At 37.9% G+C, this 21825-nt stretch overlaps 3 protein-coding genes across 5 annotated transcripts in view; 1 reads left to right on the plus strand and 2 right to left on the minus strand.

The window, feature by feature from the left end:
* Positions 1-11633, plus strand: part of dlp (glypican dally-like) — a 90350-nt gene extending 78717 nt beyond the window's left edge. Inside the window, exons 2-8 of the mRNA XM_034318130.2 lie at positions 153-323; positions 4023-4165; positions 6032-6280; positions 6888-7056; positions 7275-7680; positions 7790-7959; positions 8360-11633. Of these exons, the coding sequence (XP_034174021.2) occupies positions 153-323; positions 4023-4165; positions 6032-6280; positions 6888-7056; positions 7275-7680; positions 7790-7959; positions 8360-8697 (1646 nt within the window). The 3' untranslated portion in view covers positions 8698-11633. The remainder of the gene's footprint in view (positions 1-152; positions 324-4022; positions 4166-6031; positions 6281-6887; positions 7057-7274; positions 7681-7789; positions 7960-8359) is intronic.
* An 898-nt stretch (positions 11634-12531) lies between these two features.
* On the minus strand, positions 12532-15935 carry LOC117601493 (uncharacterized). 2 transcript variants are annotated; one of them, XM_034318289.2, is made up of 5 exons: positions 15634-15935; positions 15037-15402; positions 14053-14397; positions 13889-13969; positions 12532-13197 (listed from the first exon to the last, which is right to left on the minus strand). In XM_034318289.2, the coding sequence occupies exons 2-5, from the start codon at positions 15112-15114 to the stop codon at positions 12790-12792; spliced, it is 912 nt and encodes a 303-aa protein (XP_034174180.1). In that variant the 5' UTR covers positions 15115-15402; positions 15634-15935; the 3' UTR covers positions 12532-12789. The 2 variants fall into 2 exon arrangements, with proteins under 2 accessions (XP_034174180.1, XP_034174191.1); XM_034318300.2 differs by having other exon boundaries at positions 15037-15467.
* An 862-nt stretch (positions 15936-16797) lies between these two features.
* Positions 16798-21795, minus strand: Nab2 (Nuclear polyadenosine RNA-binding 2). Of its 2 annotated transcripts, none has more exons than XM_034318113.2 (7): positions 21522-21795; positions 19375-21087; positions 19097-19250; positions 18850-19010; positions 18474-18786; positions 18273-18402; positions 16798-18184 (listed from the first exon to the last, which is right to left on the minus strand). In XM_034318113.2, the coding sequence occupies exons 1-7, from the start codon at positions 21558-21560 to the stop codon at positions 17959-17961; spliced, it is 2736 nt and encodes a 911-aa protein (XP_034174004.2). In that variant the 5' UTR covers positions 21561-21795; the 3' UTR covers positions 16798-17958. The 2 variants fall into 2 exon arrangements, with proteins under 2 accessions (XP_034174004.2, XP_034174013.2); XM_034318122.2 differs by having other exon boundaries at positions 18474-18762; positions 21522-21794.
* Positions 21796-21825: the final 30 nt, after the last annotated feature.

Consider the following 21825-nt stretch of genomic DNA (forward strand, 5'->3'; position numbering starts at 1 on the left):
AAGAGAGTAGGAGGAAGGGTTAGAAGAGAGAGGCTTGTTCGAGAGAAGTTCGAAACAGGGTTTCCTTTAGCGGTATCAAAAGCAAACGACTAGCAGGCAGCCAGGTTTTTCCAAGGCTCGTTTTAATCTCGTTTCTCGTTTCGTTTTTCCAGCAAAGGAGCTGAAAATATGCGGCAGCGTGAGAAGCGGCGGAGAGGTATGCTGTTCCGCGGACATGGAAGTGAGATTGCAGGCGAGGGCACGTGACAAACATGAGAAAGCCACCAAAGAAACTCTTCAACGACTGCATCAGGTCCTGTCGACCAGAGGGACCAGGTTTCACAGTAAGTAGAACCTCCCTCTCGTAACCTTTGCGATTTTAATCACTTCACAGTCAACTCGGCGTGTAATTTTGCTACCTGCTACGCTCAACTATCGCCAGCCTCTAATTAGTCCAATTTCATTCAATCCGATTGAATCATTTTTCTTTTTTTCTTTTTCATTGATAAACGCAACGAGAGTGGTAAAACGAAGGAAAACGCGAAAGAAACTGGTCGGTCTAGAAAATCGAACATCCCCGGTCCATTATCCTGCTTCTCTCGGGTCACAAAAGGACTTTACAGAGTAGTTTAATCGGCCGGACGTCCTCGAGGCCGGCCGGCCGAGTGGCGTCGACAGGCAGAAACGAGATTTCCAAGCTCGACACCCAAACAAGTGTCTCGAAATGAGATTTCTGGAGTAACGGCGACTCCGCGTCTACCTTTTCTCGCGTGACCTCGCGCGGATGACTTCTCTTGGCTTAATTAACTTCGCTGGAAAATTAACCGATGTAAACGCGTCGTGCTTGCGATTTAACGAATTTTATTCGCGAGGGTAGAAACAATGGGTGGATTAAAAAATGCGGAAGAAGATTTTTTTCTAGAGCCACTTGCGCAACAACGGACAAGCGTTCCTATGGCTAGTCTTATTTTCATCCCCAACGGCCGGCTACGCCACCCCTCGACGCGTAACCTCGCGAACGTCAGAGGACTGAACCCGTTCTTATCGTCACTTTAGCCGCGAAGAATGTGATTAAAATTCCTTTTAACGACAAGAGAGAGAGAAGAGGGTAGGAGCCGGCTGTGTAACGAATCGTCGACGGCGGTGTCGTCGACGCCTGGGTAAAAAGCCCTGGAAGCCGCCGTGTGAAAGGGGAAGGAAGCACTTAGCGCCGCGACGACTGGCTAGAAACTTTGTCGGCGCTTTTAATTCGCGATATGCTACTCTACTCTGCCTTATCCGCCTACAGACTCATGACTAATTTTCTTTTTCTCTCACCCGAAAATCGTAGGAAAAATCGAAGAGTCTAATCAAATTCATTAAAAAATTACTCCCTTTGTTTCATAATGATAGTTAATATTTAAATGGGAATTGTTGGCGAATGCAGTTGTAAGTTATGTTGCGAAAAATTGCGAAGCCTTCAATCAAAATCAATGATTCATGGCATCTGTCATTTGTTTTGACACATCTTTCAATTTTTAGGGTAAGCTAATTATTGCGAATTATAACGGTAAATATTCGGAAGTGTCACTCCTGCTAAAAAGAGGCTGTGCATTTTTTTATCGCACACGAGTTGAACAGTAAGATATTTCATTCGTTTTGCTTTCCCCCTAAATACTACATTAACTAATACCGATATCCATTTTTAATATAAGGAGTGAACGCGTACATGCCATCTTCGATGCTATTTAGCAATTTTATAATGAAGAATTGTTAAAATAGTTTGTATGTCTATTGTATTTTGAAAGAACAGAATATTTCCTTTAGAAATCTTGAAAAAAAGTTCGAAAGATCGACGAATAAAAATCTTTAAAAGGGTTAATCAATTCGATCAGTATATATTCTTTTTTCAAATTTCATCCGCTGATCGAAATCAATTGTTTTATTTCAGTTGAATATCAACCCATTGTAAGATGAAAAAAAGAGTTTTCAAGCAAAGATCGAGTTGCGATTGTCCAGTTCATGCCAGTTTAAAATGCAGTAACGAAATTATTGAAAAATCGAGAAACTATCTGAACGCTCAAAATAAAAATTAGGAGTAATATTTTTAATTTATTGTTTAATTTAATCTAGCTTTTTCATAATAAATTATTACGGGACAAATTAAATTTGTCAACTGCTATTATTATGCATCCATTTTATATAGGAAATTCAAGTTGTGCAGACTTCTTGTCTTCAACTGTTTCTTCAAATTTCTTTTTCATCCTCTTCTTTTTTTGCTATCTACCCATATGCATTCCACACCCCATCACTCTCTCACTCTCTCTCCCTTTCACCCTCTGTTTCACACTATCTCCCAGCGCCGATCCGCGTCTCGCCACTTTCCACCGGCTTTTGCTCCCTTTTCAACGCTCTTTCTCTCTGTCAGCGTACTTGTAAGCTCGGCGAGTGGCAGGTAAAGTGGGTACACGTAGCTGGATGCAGCTACGTGGTAGGTGGCTCAAAGGGAAGCACGACGACCGTCAGAGAAACCGTGGTCTGGCGGAAAGGGCAGGAGAAAGATTGAAGCTCGAACAGGGTAGGCCAGGCAATGGGTGGCGCGAACTCGCACGCCGCGCCGCCAAGTAATTTCGTTAATGAGAATCGTTAAGGGAGAGGGGGGGGGGGGGGAGGACCCTGAGGTTTTCACCGTGGCCTCCGTCTAATTTCCGTTTGCGATCGCCAAAGTCACTCCGCTCCTTGATGCACTCCTTTCGTTTCACCCATTACCTACAGACAGGATCCTCTCAGAGGACAGTTTGCAGTTTCCTTTCTCTTCGAAACTTCGGATCGAGTGCCGCTCCTCTTTGAACTCTCCTCGATCGTCCACAAGATTACGTCGGGAAATTGCAAGTTTTTAGTTAAACGTATTATAATGCTTTCTCGCGAACACCGAACGTTGAGATTTTTCAAAGCTTCACATTTTTCCCGGGCAAAAGTGAATAACGAATGAAAAGTACGACGGGCTAACGAGATCGACGAGCGCTGGGTACGGTATCAAACGGGAATTACGTGGCCGAAGAGGGGTAAGGATTAAAAGATTAGCAAAATTACTGTTCCAGCGTATCCATCGAGTCACTGTAGGGGTGTTCCCAGAATTCCGAGAATTATTTCCTTCGACCTTTAGTCATCTCTATTTGCATGAAATTCTGAATCATTTAAACTTTCATTGATTTTTTTAAATATTCTAATTTGCACTTACTTTTCTCAAAATTTCAAGTAGTCAAATTCGCGACAGAGATGACTCAACGGAAATGTTTTACGCGCTATCGAGAGGCAAACATTGTTAACGCGTGATCAGTCATTTGAAGAGGGATCGAGACTGTAATTGATACGCAAGCCTCGAATAACAAGGTGTCCGTCTCTCGTCTCGATACGAATCCTTTCCATTCGTAATTATCGCGCGACGAGGATATTTCAAACAACGGAATCACCGGCTTCGAACGGTGTGGGGGAATGTTGCAATTAAGGAAATTACATTTACCCTTCGCCCTGAGAAAGTGATTGGCATTTTGTAATAGATTATCGATAGGGAGGAAGAAATTGATTTTTATCAGTGACATAAAAATTATTATTATTATTATTATTACTTGATCCAGACAATACTTTCGATCCAGGGCCAAATAATTTAAAGATAACTTAAAAATTATAATACATTTTTTTAGAGAGAAATAAATAAAATTAATAATATAATTATGAATTAATAAATAATTTATTGATTATATATTGCAGTACTGAACAGTCTTCTATATTGAACTCACCAGCAGCTCATAGTTACATAGTAATCACTCATACTTATTTTAATACTTATTTTAAAACATTTTAATAACATTAACAAGGAATCTGCTACATGACTATTATTTATTAAGTAGCATGTCTCTTTTACGTAATTAGTTGTGTGTATTGCGTGTTTGAATTTATATCATGAAATATATTAAACTCTTTTATAAATTATATCCCGTCGAGTAATAATTTAATGTCATTTTTATTATCGCTAACATTTCTTTTTCTTTTTCCTGTTACAGATTTCTTTAAGGATCTTCTCGCGACTAGTAAAAGAGGATTCCACGAGATGTTTAAGAAAACTTATGGCATTCTGTACGAACAGAACGCTTACGTTTTCACGGATCTATTTAAGGAGCTGGAAAATTATTACGCCAAGGGCACGGTGAGATTTTATTTAAACTAAATTAATCATCCAGGAAAATTCAATGTTTCCACGGTTAACGTTTCAAATAAAATTCCGCGATAGAATCGACAGGGGGTGGCAGGTCTCGCTTTTCAAACGTCCAAGAAATTCACCCCCGTACATACGTTCCGTCCCGTGTCTCTTTTGTGCTGCTACGGCAGGTCGCAGGAACTTTCGGAACCGGCCAGAAACGACCCTCGTCCGGTCGAGTTTAACCGCGAGCCAACGGGATTTGCCGATAGGGTTGGCGAAGGTCTCGTGCGAAGTCGAGTTTAATCAATGCTTCTGACGTTCCAGGATCGTGGCGTTTTCCAGCGAACGGCCAAAAAGTATCCTCCCCAGGCTCCTTCGTGTCCACGAAAATTCATAGACTCTTATATTTTATTTTCGAAATCGTCTTCCGAATACGAGAAACGATTCGAATGTTTCCGTCTTAAAGGGGAACTACCCAAGTGTTACACTCACTTATTAATGAAACTTTGCCAGCTTAGAGCTCGTCGAGCTGAACACGCCTACACTCCCTTTTGAGGGCAGACGGCTAATTGTTTAAAAGGTACTAACAATTACAGTTAGTTACTCCTTACATTCTGAAGTATGACAAACTCACACATACAACTCGCAATATAGAGATCCACAGTTCAAACCCTTGGTTCCCAACACTTTTTTTTTTTTTAATAATAATTTGTCTCTTTTTGAATAACTATTACATAAAAATTATCATAAAAAAAAAAAAAAATTTTTGGGAACCAAGGATTTGAACCTGGGACCTTCAGATTGCGAGTCATGGATCCGCTCCGGATGACTCGCAATCTGAAGGTCCTCGGTTCAAATCCTTGGTTCCCATTTTTTTTTTTTTTTTTTTAATTTGCCTCTTTTTGAATAACTTAAATTCTATAAAAATTGCAATGTATGTAATTCATTATTAGTAAATGCAATGATTATAGCACAGCTGTAATAGTTATTCAAAAAGAGACAAATTATAATTTAAAAAAGAAACTTGTGAACAATGAATTTGAACCGTGGACCTTTAGATTGCGAATCAAGCGTTTTACCACAGAGTTAACCGTTTGTATGTGTGAGTCTGTCATACTTCTTAATGTAAGTAGTAACTAACTTTAATTATTAATATCTTTTAAACAATTAGCCGTCTGCCCACAAAACGGGGTATAGATGTGTTCAGCTCGACGAGCTCTACAAGCTGGCAAAGTTTCATTAATAAGTGAGTGTAACACTTGGGTAGTTCTCCGTATTAGAATTCTCCGAAATAATTTTTCACGGTCGTTGCTATTCGTGGCACGCGTCGGATCGACGCATCGCCTCGCATCGATCATGCCGAACAAAAAGGTGGATTAAAACAAAACGAAAGAATGCAAAAAAAGGATAGAAACGAAAGGAAGAGAGGAATTGAGACGACATTTCGATTGTCATTCAAATGGTTTGGAATTATTCAACGGCGCCACTTGGACCTGTTCAGGTTGCCATGCCAGGGGTATAGCGTTCAAAAATGGTCCCGCATGAATATATTATTGTCGCGATCGAGCGTCCATTCTGGTAACGAATTTATGCCGATGATATATCGCGTCTATGTCACGGCTATCCGTAGGATACGAATTTATCCGTTCCCTCTCTCGTTCCTCTGGCAATTTTTCCCTCGATAATACGTCGAATATAATCCTGAAATAATTCTGCGATCGCTGCGGCCCCGGATATCGAAGCCCGGGAATAGAAATTAAAAAGAATCCCCGATTGAGAATGGCTGATCGACGATCTGCCCTTTAAATGAAACCTTTCCTTCTCCTTTTCCATCGCGATTTTTCATATTTTTGCTTCGACCCCGTATTTCAGGTCGACCTCGATGATCTCATGGACAACTTCTTTAACACCCTCTATCAGAAGATGTTCACGGTGCTTAATAGCCAATATAACTTCGACAATAAGTACTTGGAGTGTCTCGGTGATCACATGAAAGAGATGAGACCATTTGGCGACGTTCCGCAGAAATTAGGGGTGCAGATAAAGAGGTCGTTCGTTGCGACCAGAGCCTTCAGCCAAGCGCTCACGGTTGCCGCTGATGTCCTGAAAAATATGCAATCGGTATGAATACTGGTACATACTGTTTAACCCTTTCGCTGCCATGCGAATTTTTGAAGTGGGCCACAGTATAAATTTCGTATTAAAAATTTTATAATGGCAAAGAACTGCGAAATTTTAAGATCTTGTAAGTGAAATTTTTATTTTTTATTATTGAGTAGCTCACTTTTTAATTTATATTTGCATAATTTTTATTCTGATCTATTTTACGATCGATACAAGTTCAGTTTTTGAAACAGACCAAAATCTATTCAAATATCGTGGAATCTATTTTGTGATCGATATAGATCTAAAAATATTGAGATAAATTTTCTATTTAAAAATTTAATTTAAATGGTTAATTAATCCTTCCCGAATGAATTTTATTTAAATTTAATTTGGATCTGTTTAAATATAAATTGTATATTAGTGGATCGATTTTTGAAATTGAAATCTATTCAAATATCGCAGAATTTATTCACCGATGACCACTATGGCCCAAATGAAAAGACCACCGTGGCAGCGAAAGGGTTAAAAAAAGAAAAGTGTCCTCTTTCTAACATAGTTTAATCATTACAACCCGTCTGGTACTACTTTGGAAATCATGATTCCTTTCTATTTAAAAATGCAGTTGAAGCCGTCTGCGGACTGTGCAGCTGCACTCACCAGGATGACAGTTTGTCCGTCGTGCAGCGGGATCACTGGGAACGTGTTAGCATGCGGTGACATGTGTGCCAACGTGATGAAGGGTTGCCTGGCTCAGCATGCGGCTCTGGATGCTGAATGGAATCACTTCGTCGGTGAGCAATTTTCCGTGCATTGTTCCGTCGCAATTACACCCAACGATACTCGATCGACCGGTCGGTTTATTTATCGTCAGATCTCGTGGGAAAAGTCGGTGGACGATTTTGGTAGAATCCTTGGTAGCTGACTTTCACGCGTTCCATCGATTCGATCCCTTTACTTAAATACGTGTTTCCTCCCTGTCTCGATCCGATGGACCGTTCGAAATTTTCAGAGGCCGTGGACAAGGTGGCGGACCGACTGTTAGGACCGTTCAACATCGAGATGTTGGTGCGACCGATCAATCTGAAAATCTCCGAGGCGATAATGAACTTCCAAGAGAACAGCCACGACGTCTCTCAGAGAGTGTTCACCGGTTGCGGTCGGCCGGTGTTGGGCAGACGTAGACGAAGAGATAACAGGGAACTGGAACTAGAGTCGCTGAACTTCGATCAGGATACGTTGACCGAGGACCGTGCCTCGACCGCCGCGATCCTAGATAAGCTGGTGAAAGAGACCAGGCAGAGGGTTCGGGATTCCCGGCAATTTTGGGTTCTCTTACCTTACAAGCTTTGCAACGATGGTCTAGTCGTTCCGCCCAGCAACACGAAGGAGTGTTGGAACGGCACACACGTGGACAAGTAAGTAGATCGCACCGTGCGTCCAGAATTCTTCTGATTGTGGAGCTCTATCTATGGAGGTTTTCTTTTTCCTTATTATTAAATTCACTGTATTCGTTGTTTTTCATAGATACATATACCCGGTGTCGTCGAACGGAGAGACTCAGATACTGAATCCGGAAGTTAGGAGCTCGGGACCGAGGCCGACCATCGTGAGAGATCAAATCTACGCGTTGACAACCATCACGAATAGACTGAAGTCAGCGTTCAATGGCCAGGATGTCGACTGGATAGACACCGGTAAGTCGATTGATCCCTGGAACTCCTTTATCGAGTAGATTGTTGAGACAGCAGAGATAGATCCCGATGCTGAATGCCTATTGTTAGTCGATGATTAGATATTGAGTATCGTTTGAAATTAGAAGCGATTGTACAATTGTATCTTCAAAATTGACCAAAAAGGAATATCAAACCTAAGGAACACTTATCAGTTGCTCGATCACATCCCCGCAAGCACATACAGCACTCACGTTTTCCTCTTCAATCTCCAACCACCACCGAAATTTACGAAATCCAAGGAATCCACTCAACAAGAACACCTCCAGCCTCCGCACCTTCGAGCTATCCTTCAAGAAAATCCTCTCTTCGCCAAACTCATCAGCTGATCCATAGCGTCACCGATGTTGAATATAAATTTCAGAGGACACAGAATGGAACGGTTCCGGTAGCGGATCCGGCGACACTACCGACCAGGATCCGATCACCGACGACGAGGACGGTTTCAAGGAAGGCTCCGGCTACGAGCCAAAGCCCTCGCCCCCGGAGGTGCCAAAGCAGTCACCTCCGGCGGTGAATCCGGATGTGGTGCCTCCTCGGGTCGACGTGGAGCCGAAGATGAACGGCAACAGCAACAACGGCACGTCCACCGTGGACAATGGGGCGAGCAGACAGAAAATGTCTCTCTCCCGTGCCTTGACGACGTACCTCGTTCCCATAGTGGTTATGTGGTTCGGTGGTTGTCTCACCGAGTGGCTGTGATCATGTGGTGTTTCCCCAAATATATACTTCAATGTAAATAATATTATCCGCGAGCGTAGCCTCGTCTCCTCGACGAATTCGTGAACGAGATAAAAACCTCGTGATTCTCACCCAGACCCTGGTCGACCAGTGTTCCTCGATTTTGGGCACACGCTTTCTTTCAATCGCTTCTCGCAAGGATGCGTGTATTCTCGAAAGGATAATATACCAATGGGAAAAGATTGATCTTTACTTAACCCAGGAACGAGTCCGTTCGAAGAGAAGACCGGACTCCGTCGTTGGACGATTAGAACACGGACCTCTGGGGACATTTTCACGACTGACGAGCGTGCCTTCAGGACGAGTGGCATGGTCGGCTCAATTTTCATTGGGTTCCAGGCTTTTTACGATCTTGTTGACGATCTTCTCTGAGCCACTGTGTTTGTTTGAATAACAAAAATCATTTGAAACGGATTCGTACACCTCCCTGACTGTTGGGAATGTCTTTTTTTCGAATTGGAATTTTTCAAAATGACACAGTGTCGTAAGAGAAGACGAGGGTTTCGATAGCATCGAGTCTATGTAGAAACGGAACCGAGTATACGAGAAGCACAAGGATTGATTATCGAGCGTCGTATTTCCTTTCCAGCTGCCTTCTTCCCCTGAACGTTTGAAAGATTCATGGCTCGAAGGGAGAGCTCGGGACGACTGTTGGACGAAAAAGAAATCGATTAGGATAGGGATCTCGATGACGCGGGACAGTGGTTCAATTTATTTTTACGTTCATCGAATGATTTTTTATTTACACCAGGCGATAAATTAATTTTGATTTGAAGCGTATCGATTAAAGAAGAAGTTTAAGGTTCTCTTCGTTAATTGCTTTTTATCACTCGCCGTTATGATACTCGATTGAACGTATCAAAGCGTGACGCTGAAACGCAATAGAAAATGAGCTCCTGTGATAAAATAAGAAAAAGAAAAAAAGAATAACGTGGTTGCCTTCACATCCTGGCGACGATGAGCTTAAACGCAGGCGAAAGAGACAATTTTACAAATCTAGTGAAATATTCAAATAAATATTATGAATAATTATTTGTAATTATTATATTATATATAAATATATATATATTATAATTATTGTAAAGTGAAATTAATATAAAAATTATACATTGCGTGTCGAGATACGCTTTCGTGTGGAAACAATAGACGCAAGAAAAGGACAGGGATCATCTGTCCATTGCTAAACGGTATCTCGTGATTTTATTCATTTATGTAAAACTTTTAGAGAAGAGGATCGATGATGATTTTTCAACCCTTTACTGCATGATTTTTTTTAACTCTCTCGATACGACTGTGCGAATTACAGATATAAGTTATACAAATTAAGAATTGAATTAGAAAATTGTGTAATAGTTGACGATGGGAGTATACGCAAAGATTAGAAGGATACAAAATTAATTTTAGATTTTTGCCATTTTCAGTGGCGCTAGAAAAAGACTGTCGCCAATTACTGCCCATGTTTTTCTATAAAAATGAACATTTGTATGGGGAGAGTTAGACAGGGTAAACACATTTGAGTGAAATACATTTACGTTCTTTTATTATTATTCTTAGTAATATATTTATGTTATTCGCCATTGTAAAAGGTAACGAGCAGCGATGATTTACGTGCAAAATATTACTTCGCCTAATTTTCCTTATTTTTGAAATACTACGTTGTCCTAAGGATCGAAGGGTGGCTTTCGAAGGGTCAAGCCGTCTATGCCATTCAACGCGAATCGCAAATTATATCACATTTCATTCATGATATTCGATCTACAGAATGTTAGAAAAAAGGGTTCAGGACAATTATATTGTTTATAAACACGAAGGAAAGTGTACAGGTATCATCTTCTTATTTTGATATTTGCGAATGGTGTTCCAAGTACTTTCTTTCTATTTCTACACTGTTCAAGATAAGAGCATTCTTTTAATTATTCAAGAAGTTAGAAAAAATTGCTTGTTTAATAAAAATTTCAAGAGCACGTGGAACATCTCTTGTAAATATTTCATCAAGAATATGTTCATCTAAGCTTTTATTCGTGCAATTCTGATAACAAGTCCTGAATTTCTTCCTTTATCGAACACTTTGTGAAACAAAGTTGTTCAAAGGAGAAATATTAAGAAGATAACTCGCTCGTCCAACAAAGGACGTATATATGCGACAGAGGATCGATTCAACTCTGTAAGTACCATTTTGTACGATCGTAATTGTGGTGGTTTTTCTGAACTATCGCGATGAAAGGTCGAAAAACTGTGAGGACAACTAAAAGGGTAAAAGGAATTTACGTAGCCAGAGAGAATGAAAGCGAGACAGAATGATGGAGAGAATGAATGAGTCCCTCATACAATTATCATAAGAACAATTAAATGTTGCCTGTTTCTCCTCCTACGATACGATTAATTTGTTCGAAACTTGGAGAAGAATGATAGAGATGATCTCGTTCGAAGAGGAAAAAAATTCAATCCGACAGATTGTAATAATTGTGCCTAGGATAATTTATAAAAAAAAAAAGAAAAGAAAAAAAAATGAAGAAATTAAAGTGAAATCTTCCGCCTTCGATTTCTACTCGGCCTTTTCTGTTGTACATACATAAAGTTCTTTTTAAAATTCTCGTAATCGCTGGATGACGAGAGGGAAAGGATTAAAACAATGAAAAGAGGAGAATTTCGAAAGTGCTCCGATACGAAGGAAAAGAAGAAGATTTATATAATTAAATACGCGAGATTGTTTAGGAAAATTGAGAGAGTGTTGTGTGTGCAATCCATGTTCATTGAGTTTCTTATTTTCTTTCTTTTTTTTTTTTATTGAATTCCTTTTGTAAAATTATTGCAACACTTTGATGGCTAGTGTAAAGCAGAATTTATATTATTATATTAATTGTATCATGCACGAATTATACTTTGAAATAATTTCACGTACAGTACAGGAGCAGCCAAATATAAATCTATCAATAGCCTTAGTTTAGGTAGGGAAAATTACAATAGTCGTAGATCCTGTGTGGCTATCGAAGTGTTGAAAATTCTTTCGAAGGTTTCATTTCTAATCAGCTTTAGTAGATACAGCTATTGAACTGAATGTACACTAAAAATGAATCTTTTCAAGGAAATCATTACTGTAGATCCTTGGTAGATCCTTAAGTTGACGAACAAATCCCTGATTGAGGAATAAAATCAGTGATCAAGAGTTACTAATTAATCCTTGTGTTAATAAGCAAATATTCATTTTCAGATTTGTGTTAAAAAATTCATTGTTTCACTCTGGATCTTCGATTTTTTTATTTTATATATAATCTAAAAAAATAATGTATTATAGAAATGAAATATTTTATAGAAAATCATTAACACAAGGGTTAACGATCATCGTGTGACCCTTTACGACGAAGATGAATAGAGAAACGAATGTGCCATAGTTGGATGTGGCTGGAACATGAATATTCTTCAGTAGCGACATATTACGTTTTACACGTTATTATTATTAATATTCATTGAAAAGTCTCTCGCTATTCGCTGTGCAGGCTTGCGAGTGTTTCCGTGTACAGTGTACAGAAAGCACCTATAAGTCTCGCCGTTACGTTCTTACAGTGTGCTAGCATCTAATTACGAGAATTTTATTTAACGACCGACCGTATGGAATAAATTGAAATATTTAAAAATTCATTCGTCTTATTTCAATTCGTTCGCATGATCGCTGCCTAAGAATCTAACAATTATTTCTAGAAATTATTCCAAAGGTAAGGGATTGATAATAAAAGAAATTAAATAATTTTAGATTATAAAATTATATTTTAAGCTCGAAGAAAATTACAATATTTTCTACACTTATAAAAAATACGATCGCGTATTGCACATTAGGAACTATTACGAGTACAAAAATGAAATAATTAAATACATATAATATACACAAAGTACGAAACAATTAATCACTATTTCTGAGATAACTCTTATGCCTAAATATTTTATAATATCTCAAATATTATAATTACAAATAGATTTTACTTCCTCTTTGTCAATTAAAATTAAATTACAACAATCTTAAACTATGTATCACGGTCCAACAGTGTTAATCAATTATCAAATGATAAATGTACCGTTTCGTCTTCTCTTTCGACCAACACTGTTGGAATTTTCTTTTAATTTTCTTCGCCTCTCGGGGCTTTCTATATTGGATAATACTTTAGAAGAGTGTCTTCTAATTTTACTGCTCCCCTTATCTACTGAATCCTCGTTCGAGTTAGTGATACTCGTGATATCGTGTAATAGTACGTTTTGAATAGCCTCATTGGATTCCTCTTTACTTTCGAGAGACAATTTGGCTGCCACGCTACGGGTTACTATTTTCGAGGACGCCAATCCGCCAAAAATACAGCTGATCGATGGGAAACGTTGTTTGCCCTTCGTACGACGCTGATGTCGACAATTCCTTAGTTTCTTCGCTGGTTCGGACCATTTCCATGCATAGTAAAAGTCTACCAAGTCTTTCTGTAAAATTATCGAAGGACTCGTTTTAGGGAAATTTTTAGAAAAATTTGGAGTGAACGCGATACTAGGGAAATTATGGCTGCAGTTCCACGTTTCACCGTCCGTGGAACCAAAATTAGGATATGTCCCCTGATAGATCTCAACGAGTCCCAGGTTGCGCAAACAAATAATGAAAAAGTTATAATCGGTTAAATTTTTGTATTTTTTAAAGGAAGTTTAATGTTTTTATTTATAATAGCTGTTGAGTGGCGCATAGGTTAAGGCACTTTTCGACTGCGAGAGCGGGAGTTCGAATCCCCGAGGAGCAAACAAAAAAAAACAACAATTTTTTTCCGAAAACCATACAAAGCTCAATCGCATTTCCTCTCTCGATTTAATTAGGTTAGGTTAGGTTAGGTTTGGTTAATTTTTTCCATTTGCGCAACAGGGCTCGTCGAGACCTTTCAGAATATATTTACAATATCAATCATAGTGTAATTTCAAATAAATTATTGAATATTTTAAAGCTTTTATCAGATGATTATGTTAATTAATTTAACACTTTCATTAAATAATTTGATTTATGATATTTGCTGCGGTTAAAATTGGACTCCAAACTCAGTGCTTTTTCACTAGACGAACGGACACTATGATTGATAATGTACATATATTGTCCTATCTGTACACGAAATTATTTTCTTTCTTTGCATACCGTGTCCTTTTCCGGCAACAAATCCTTCCGTATGTTTGAGAAATTCTTGCCATGTTTGGTGATACCCTTGATGAAAAGCTCCTGTAATAGAAAATATGAAAAAGGAAATTTAGAAATTTTGAAAGAGGAACAATTTTGAGCTGTAGATATTGCAGGATGCTTACGATATCGGTCGATGTCCACCTTGCGCACAATTTTCGTGGTAGTTCCTTCGTGAACAAGGTCCTCAGGGCCGTATCCGCCGAATACTCCGAGTCGTGGAGAACATCGGTGATGTATTGTTCCGCATAACCGGTGCACGAATTCTCCATTGCTTCCCGGTTGGAAATTCCTCGCCTCTCTTGGACGAAAGTCAATACCGAACGAGCCATAAAGACGTAGAAGGGAACCCATTCGTTCACTTCCTCCTGCGGCGTCCAAATTTTCTCCTCCGGGAAATCTTGGTACTCCCTATCTACGTCGATTTGTTCCCGAAATTCCGGGATCTCCGCGACGCCGTCGAAACATTTCTGAAAATCCAAATTAGTCGCAAAAAATGAAAACGAAAGATAACAATTGATTTCTTCTTTTAAACGTGATGTCACCGGGCCGTTCCGACTTTGAAAAATTAATATTTCCCTCGTTTTGCAATTCAAGGATCTCCTCTTCTAGTTTTCTTATACTTCGCAAAAAAGAATTGCTAATAACGAACATTGGACGCGATAGAAATAAATGAAACGAGGAAAACCCATTTGCAAAAAATAAAGATAACAATTCATTTTTGAGGAGCCGAATTCTTCTTTTAAACGTGATGTCACTTTCGACTTTGAAAAATTAATATTTCGCTCTTTTTGCAATTCAAGGATCTCCTCTTTTAGTTTTCTTATACTTCGCAAAAAAGAATTATTGCTAATAGCGAACGCTGGACGCGATATAAATAAATGAAACGAGGAAAAGCCAAGCGCAAAATATTGGTAACATAGCGCGATAAGGCTGAATATTTAAAAATTAATTTCTCAAACACATCCGCAACGAATTAAAGATTCTCTGACACAGAAAATTGATTCAATCGCTTCTCCAAGAATTTCAACGCGCAATCAACAACGTTCTGAGATCATTAATCAAAGTGGCTATTAGGAAACAGATATTAAGGAAAATAGGTCACAAACCTCGTTTCTCTCGACTCTCTCGACATCCGTCGAACTATGATCCATCTTCTGTTTCCTCTCGTTCTGATGGATACCCATTGCGAACTTTTCCGGAAATTTCTCGATAACAACGCTACCAGGTCCAAGGACTTCAATGATCAGGATAATTGTCGTAGCCGCTTTATACGACCTGCAACGACCGCCCTTAGAGAGGAGGGTGGATATTACCCCCTCCACCCTTACCTCTCCACGCGGTCAAGGCAGACCCTTTCGCAACAAGTTACACGATTTTCGTTTTCCAAGTGCTTTCTTGGAAATGTTTTCCTTCACTTCATCGATCTCGACCAATTGGACGATGAGATCCGACAACTCCTTCGAGCTCAGTTTCTAAGGAGGGTAAAAGAGTTCCTTGTACGAAACGATACACCTCTGAATTCGCTGAATATTTTTATCTTCGTATTCGATTTGAAAAAGAAAAATGAAAAGAGTTTTGAAATTCATCGAATAATTCTCTGAATTTGTACAAATATTTTTAAGGAATATTCTGCGATGCATAAGATTTGACAAGAAAATAACAAGTAAATAGATAAGGAAGAAGATTGTTGATAGTACGCTCACCTTTTAACGAGAAACCAACGAGAAGCTCCGGTATTGTTGCTCATTGTTTTCACAGATTTTTAGCAACAAGAAGAAGAATAAGAAGTCACGTAGATGAAGAGTTATCCGAATGAAACATCGATGATATAAAAATCAGAATCGCGTGTCACCAGCGTTTTTCGTACACGAACAAAGAGATACGCTCTTGCATGCACGTTCCCCCTTCGTTGAATGACCCACTCGTCGAAAGAAAAATTGAAACGTTCCGTTTATCAGTTGTGTACGTGCAGTTTCACGTGATTTATTAAACTAACCACGAGCCCCAGAAGAAAACTGGACGGAACTACGGAGAGCTCTGACGAGAGACACCGTGTCAATTCCGTGAGATAAGATAAGCCCAGAGGATACATCCACAACTATACAGGGTATTTTTTCAAATCTCTTTCTCTTCAATTAATACAATTTCACGACGTCCGAAAGTATCCCTGATTGTTTTATTATAAACGGACAGTTGAAAAATTTCATATTTTTATAACAAGATTAATTGATACTCTAATTTATCTGAAATATTAATCAGTGAATTTGGAAAGACAGTTTGGAAATAAAAAGATTCTTGAAGATCTAGAAAGAAATTCTTGTTAAATTTTTATAACAAGATTAATTGATGTTCTAATTTATCTGAAATATTAATCAGTGAATTTGGAAAGACAATTTGGAAATAAAAAGATTTTTAAAAATCTAGAAAGAAATTCTTGTTAAATTTTTATAACAAGATTAATTGATACTCTAATTTATTTGAAATATTAATCAGTGAATTTGGAAAAACAATTTGGAAATAAAAAGATTTTTAAAGATCTAGAAAGAAATTTTTGTTAAATTTTTATAACAAGATTAATTGATATTCTAATTTATCTGAAATATTAATCAGTGAATTTGGAAATAAAAAGAAATTCCAGATTTTCTGACGGAGAAAATTCTTCCTTTACTCTGTTCATTTATATCTCATTTGTTATTAACATTCGCGCCATTCTTCTCCCGAATGCGTTTGATCCGAAAGGACACGCAACCGTTTTAATGAGTCACGTTATTTGCTCAGATTGCTTTCGATTCCAAAGCCTACGTGACATCATTTAAGCAGAGTACATGCTGCTAAGTACAAAAGGGATGTGTAAACAGCCACCGGAAGTTTGCATCCAAATCAATAATATATCAATAATATTATTCTCTAAAATTTCTTCCTCGGAGCAACCGGCTCCTAACCAATGTCACGTTTATAGGGTCGATCGCTTGTTTTCCTCTTTCCATTCACAAGAGGATTCTGCGAATGCTAATTGTACAGCTGGGAAATTCACGATAATAAGTCGGTCGTTGGTGCACAGGTAGAGAAAGGTGCAGATTATACAGCAGGTATACGAAAAGGTACGCGAAGCATTAACACGCGTACGTGTAACTTCTGAAATGATCAGGTTTCTTACAATTTACAGATGCATTCGTGTATTTATAGTCGTTTATACAAGGTTTATTCGTACGTATTTATACTTAAAGAATCATAATAATGAACGATAAAGTGCTCGAAGCGTTATCTTTTATCCTACGATAATAATTATACATCACACAAAAGGTATACTTCATTTTTCTTTTCAACGATCATCCCCATTAAAAATAAAGTCATCGCGAGGATCATTGCACAGCCATCGAGTACATAAATGGAGCTAGCGAAGAATTTCGAACGCGAGGAACCGACTTGGTACAAAAAGGCGTGAAGAGTGAATGGGGAAACACGTTTCTTTCAACAATCATTATATTACTTGTCAAAAGCATTGGTAATATCGAATAATAATGTTCTCTCGATGCTTCTTACACGCTACCTACCAAGTAAAATGAATACAATTCATAATCCATTCGATTGGATTCGCAAAGAAATGATAATTAGTTAAACGATAGCATAGCGTTCCCGTATCGGGAACGAGTAAAGCTACAACGCTAATTAATGAACAAATGCAAACCTTCTATGAGTCGATATTACATGAACTTTCATGTATACATATATAATATAATACAGATTAAATGAAAGTCGAAATTACTTTCGAAATTGTCGAAAGTATACCGATTGTTTTGTACAAAGTAGAGTGCTACTTAATTGTGTTAGCAAGAATATCATCGTCGACGAAAGATTGTGAAGAAACTATTGAAGTAGTCGCTACTGATTATCTCGCGTTTACTTTTCAATCTACAAGTATGTTATTGCTACTTAACGATCAATGAACGGACGATATTCTTGCTAACGTGCAGTTAAACGCATCGCTAGAAGAGAAGGAAATTTGTACATTTGCACAAGATTACGACTCAATCTCGTCTACGCCATGTGAATTTTGCTCTTTGACTTGACGGTTCCACCGTAGCCGGCATCGGATGCGAATACGGGCATGCCGGTTTCGTGCAAAATGGATGATACTTGCATTGTTGAGCGGGATGAGAGAACACGCATCCCAGTTTTGTGCAGGATAAGCCGAATTTACATTTCGGATGCTTGTAAGCACATTTGTCCCCAAATTTGCACGCCGGGAACGCGCTGCAATTGAAAGAGAAAAAAATAGTATGATTGAGAAATTTTGTAATACAGTTAAAGTAACAAAGAAAAATTTTATTCAGAAAATAACCTGCACATAACAGCCGGATGGAGATAGGAGCACTTATTTCCTAATGTACAATTTGGCCAGTATCTACATTTTTCTTTCGACTTATCTATAACCGTTACTGAATTCTCCGTTGATGCCTTTTTTTCTAATCCTAAAATCATAAAAACAATATTAAAGAATCTATATGATATATAATAAAAATGTATAATTGGTATTGCTTACGTTTCGTTAGTACTGAACTTGTTACCAAGGTGTTAGACTTTAAATCTACGGGACTCGGTGAATGGGATCTGTTATAAACAATTGGACTTAATTTTCTTCTCCTTCTCGGTGGCTCTTCGATCTTCTCGACATTTTCGGTGTTACAATTCTCATTATTTTCGTCGGTTCTTTCCTTTAAATCGCCCTCTTCTTCTGCTTCTGTTATTTGAAAAACAGACGTTTCTGATTCATTTTGGACATACATATCATTTTGTATTGTTGAAAGTGCAAGTTCATCGTCTTCGTTTACCTGTGTAGAAAACAAGGGAGATCCCTATCATAAATTGTAAGTAACAGAAAAACAAGTAATCGTTCACTGAGCATAGTTACTAGCTACCTCCATTTCCAAACGTTCCTCGTCGTCAGACATATTTTTCTCATTCACGTGATTGTTGTTGTATCCGTTCAGTGTGACTAAAAATTTCTGGTTATCGTCGCTCCTTTGGAATAAAGACATTACGACCCCCATATGCTCCTCGGTAACTGGTTGCGGTACATCTATAGACCGTATAATACTAAATATGTTAGAGAAATAATTTTAGGTGTTACGTATATTTGCATACACAGACGCGAAGAATACTTACAAGGTTTTGCTTTCATTTCCGTGATATCTGTGTTTAATTCCACTTGTATCTTTTCCATGACTAATCTCTTATTAGAATTGAGATGTACCGATAAATTTTGACCCACGTCCCTCACCGGGGCAGGTTTAAGACGTTTCAACGTTTGTTTCTTATCCTACAGGAACAAATGTATTAATATAAATAAAACACGTTTGGTATCTTTATTCATAATAATAGATTGTTATATAGGAATATGTTTATTGTATTATGAAAACTTATCTATTACATTTTATACACACCAATAGAGATGGCTCTGGATTTTTTTGGGTAACAACCGACTGATTTGCTTCTGCAACAGCCCTTAATAAAAGTGACTGCGTAGCACGTTTCTGTGCAGGTTGCAATGGTTTCAATGGTCTTGGTGTTACGATTACTTTACTAGGTATCTTTGTTTCTTCCATATCCTCATCCAGATCACTCGATTGTTTATTTCCTCTTTCTAAAGACTTCAATCGTTTTCTTTCAGTCTTAATTGGTGCAGGTTTATTTACAGCTATTATGTGGGATTTAATAGGACCAGAGTTCCCCACTGATTGGGCATCATCGTCTAATTCCTCTTCTGCACCTAAGTTCAGATAATCATCGTCCTCGCTACTTTGAGACTTTCGAATCGACGAATTGAAAGCACTTTTAATATTTAATGGTTTGAAGTTATTCTTTAATGGTCCCAATCTATTCTTTATGTTTTTGTTGATAGCTGAAGGATCACGATCTTGTTCCAGAGGTTTACTTTTAAAATCTATCGGTTCTTTATTTCCTAGCTGTTTTGGTAATTTATTAGCGATTCCTAAACGATCTTTAATTGTACCCCCTGTTTTTTCTACTGATCTTGATTTTACAATAGAATTAACTTTCTCTTTTAAATCTATGCTTTTGGGTGTTTTGTCAATCTTAGTATTTCCTAGTCGAGTTTTAATGTTAATAACTTTATCAGACTCGTTGTGTTTTAAATCAGTTTCGCGATTTCTTTTTGACCGTTCGTCCGCATCAAAATTCCTTCCCCGTTGGAAGTTACTACTACGATTACTATCCAATCTGTGCTTCTCAAGATGCTTTTCATTCTGTCTATATCGACTTTCGTTATCCATCCTTTCTCTATGGACTTCGAATTTCTTCCTGGGAGATACCACTCCTAAACGATTTTTAACAGATACAACTGAGGTAACTTTTGGCTTGTTCACGCAAGATTTTAATTTCTTTGCGTTATCTTCTGTTGTATCCTCGCCATTTTCTTCAATTTTGGATCTCTTCGCTTCAGTCTGTTTCTTTTCTAAATTGTCCTTATAATTATTTGTCATCTCCAATGGTCTTTTGAGATTTCTGGATGATTTATCATCGACTTTTGGTGGATCCCCAGATTTGTTGTTCAAAGTTTCAATGGTAAAAACTTCTTTATTTACACCGACACTTTGATTATCAGTAGTCACCTGCGTTCTTTTTATCACAGGCTGCTGAGAAACAACATGATTTGGTGTGCCATCCAATTTGCTTTCATGACTTATATTCTTTACAGACTTGTCTATATTTTTATTCTGAGTTGTGTCCAATTTTTGACTAGATATGGATGCTTTTGTGTTCTGCTTATGGAATGATTTGTCATCCTTCAGGTTCTTATTGGATGACTTATCGGTAGTCTGATTAACGGTTTGATCATCCAGAAAGGAAGTTGTGCATGCCTTTTTCTTCTTCCTTTCCTCTTCCTGTTTAACCACAACTGTGGGCACAAACTCTCTCAACGATTTCTTTTTAGCTACAGTGACCTTTTGCAATTTTTTCAACACTTGATCGTGCAACCAATCCACAAACGGCGTTGTACAGCTCTCCAAGAACAAATACAAATCCTCATGCATTTGCTGACGGGATTTTTTGTTTACAACCATCACTAAAATATAATCCGGTAGTTCTTCATCGTATCGTACTCCGAGCTCCAACAATTTAGCACGAATTGCACTCTGCAATTAAAGTGGCATAGATTAAGGTAATGTAATTAAAATAGAAAACATTAACACTAATTGATATGCGCAAATTGTGAGGAAGGAAATAAAAACTCATTTTGAAACTCAAAATTATTTCTGCTGCTTTACAAAATATAAATGTGTATTTCATTTTACAATATTCCATTTAATATATTTGCTTAAATGACGTTTACATAGAAAATTATTAGAAGTTTAATCAACCAATACATAGGAAATAGTTTTGTTTTACCATAACTAACGAGACTTACAATTATATTATAATAAATTATCTAAATGCGGGCAACAATGATACGGTGGAATCGTGAAACTATTAAAGAAGGGCTCGCTGAGGATTCTGTAAAATTTATTGAACACAACTCGATGAGTAGGAAAAGGGAATACCTAACTAAAACCACCGATCTTGTACTTACTCGCAATTGATTCGTGACTTCTATTCCACGTATATCCATGTCTAATGATTACATTTAATGGACTGAATACACGGAAGAATAAAGCAACAGTCGAATCAAAAAATCGACGATATTATTATGGATATTAAAGAATAAAAACATTCTCCGCCACGAAGAATCCAAATGCTTCTTTGCACCGCCTAAGAATTTAACTCAGATAGGATACTATACGATCATTCTTGGGAACATTCTAAATAAACCTTTATTTTCTCATTAATCATTATCTGTACGTAACTAAATCAATAACCAAATGGTAGTATTATTA

The sequence above is a fragment of the Osmia lignaria genome, chromosome 9, assembly GCF_051020975.1.
Source record: "Osmia lignaria lignaria isolate PbOS001 chromosome 9, iyOsmLign1, whole genome shotgun sequence".
Taxonomy (NCBI): Eukaryota; Metazoa; Arthropoda; class Insecta; order Hymenoptera; family Megachilidae; genus Osmia; species Osmia lignaria.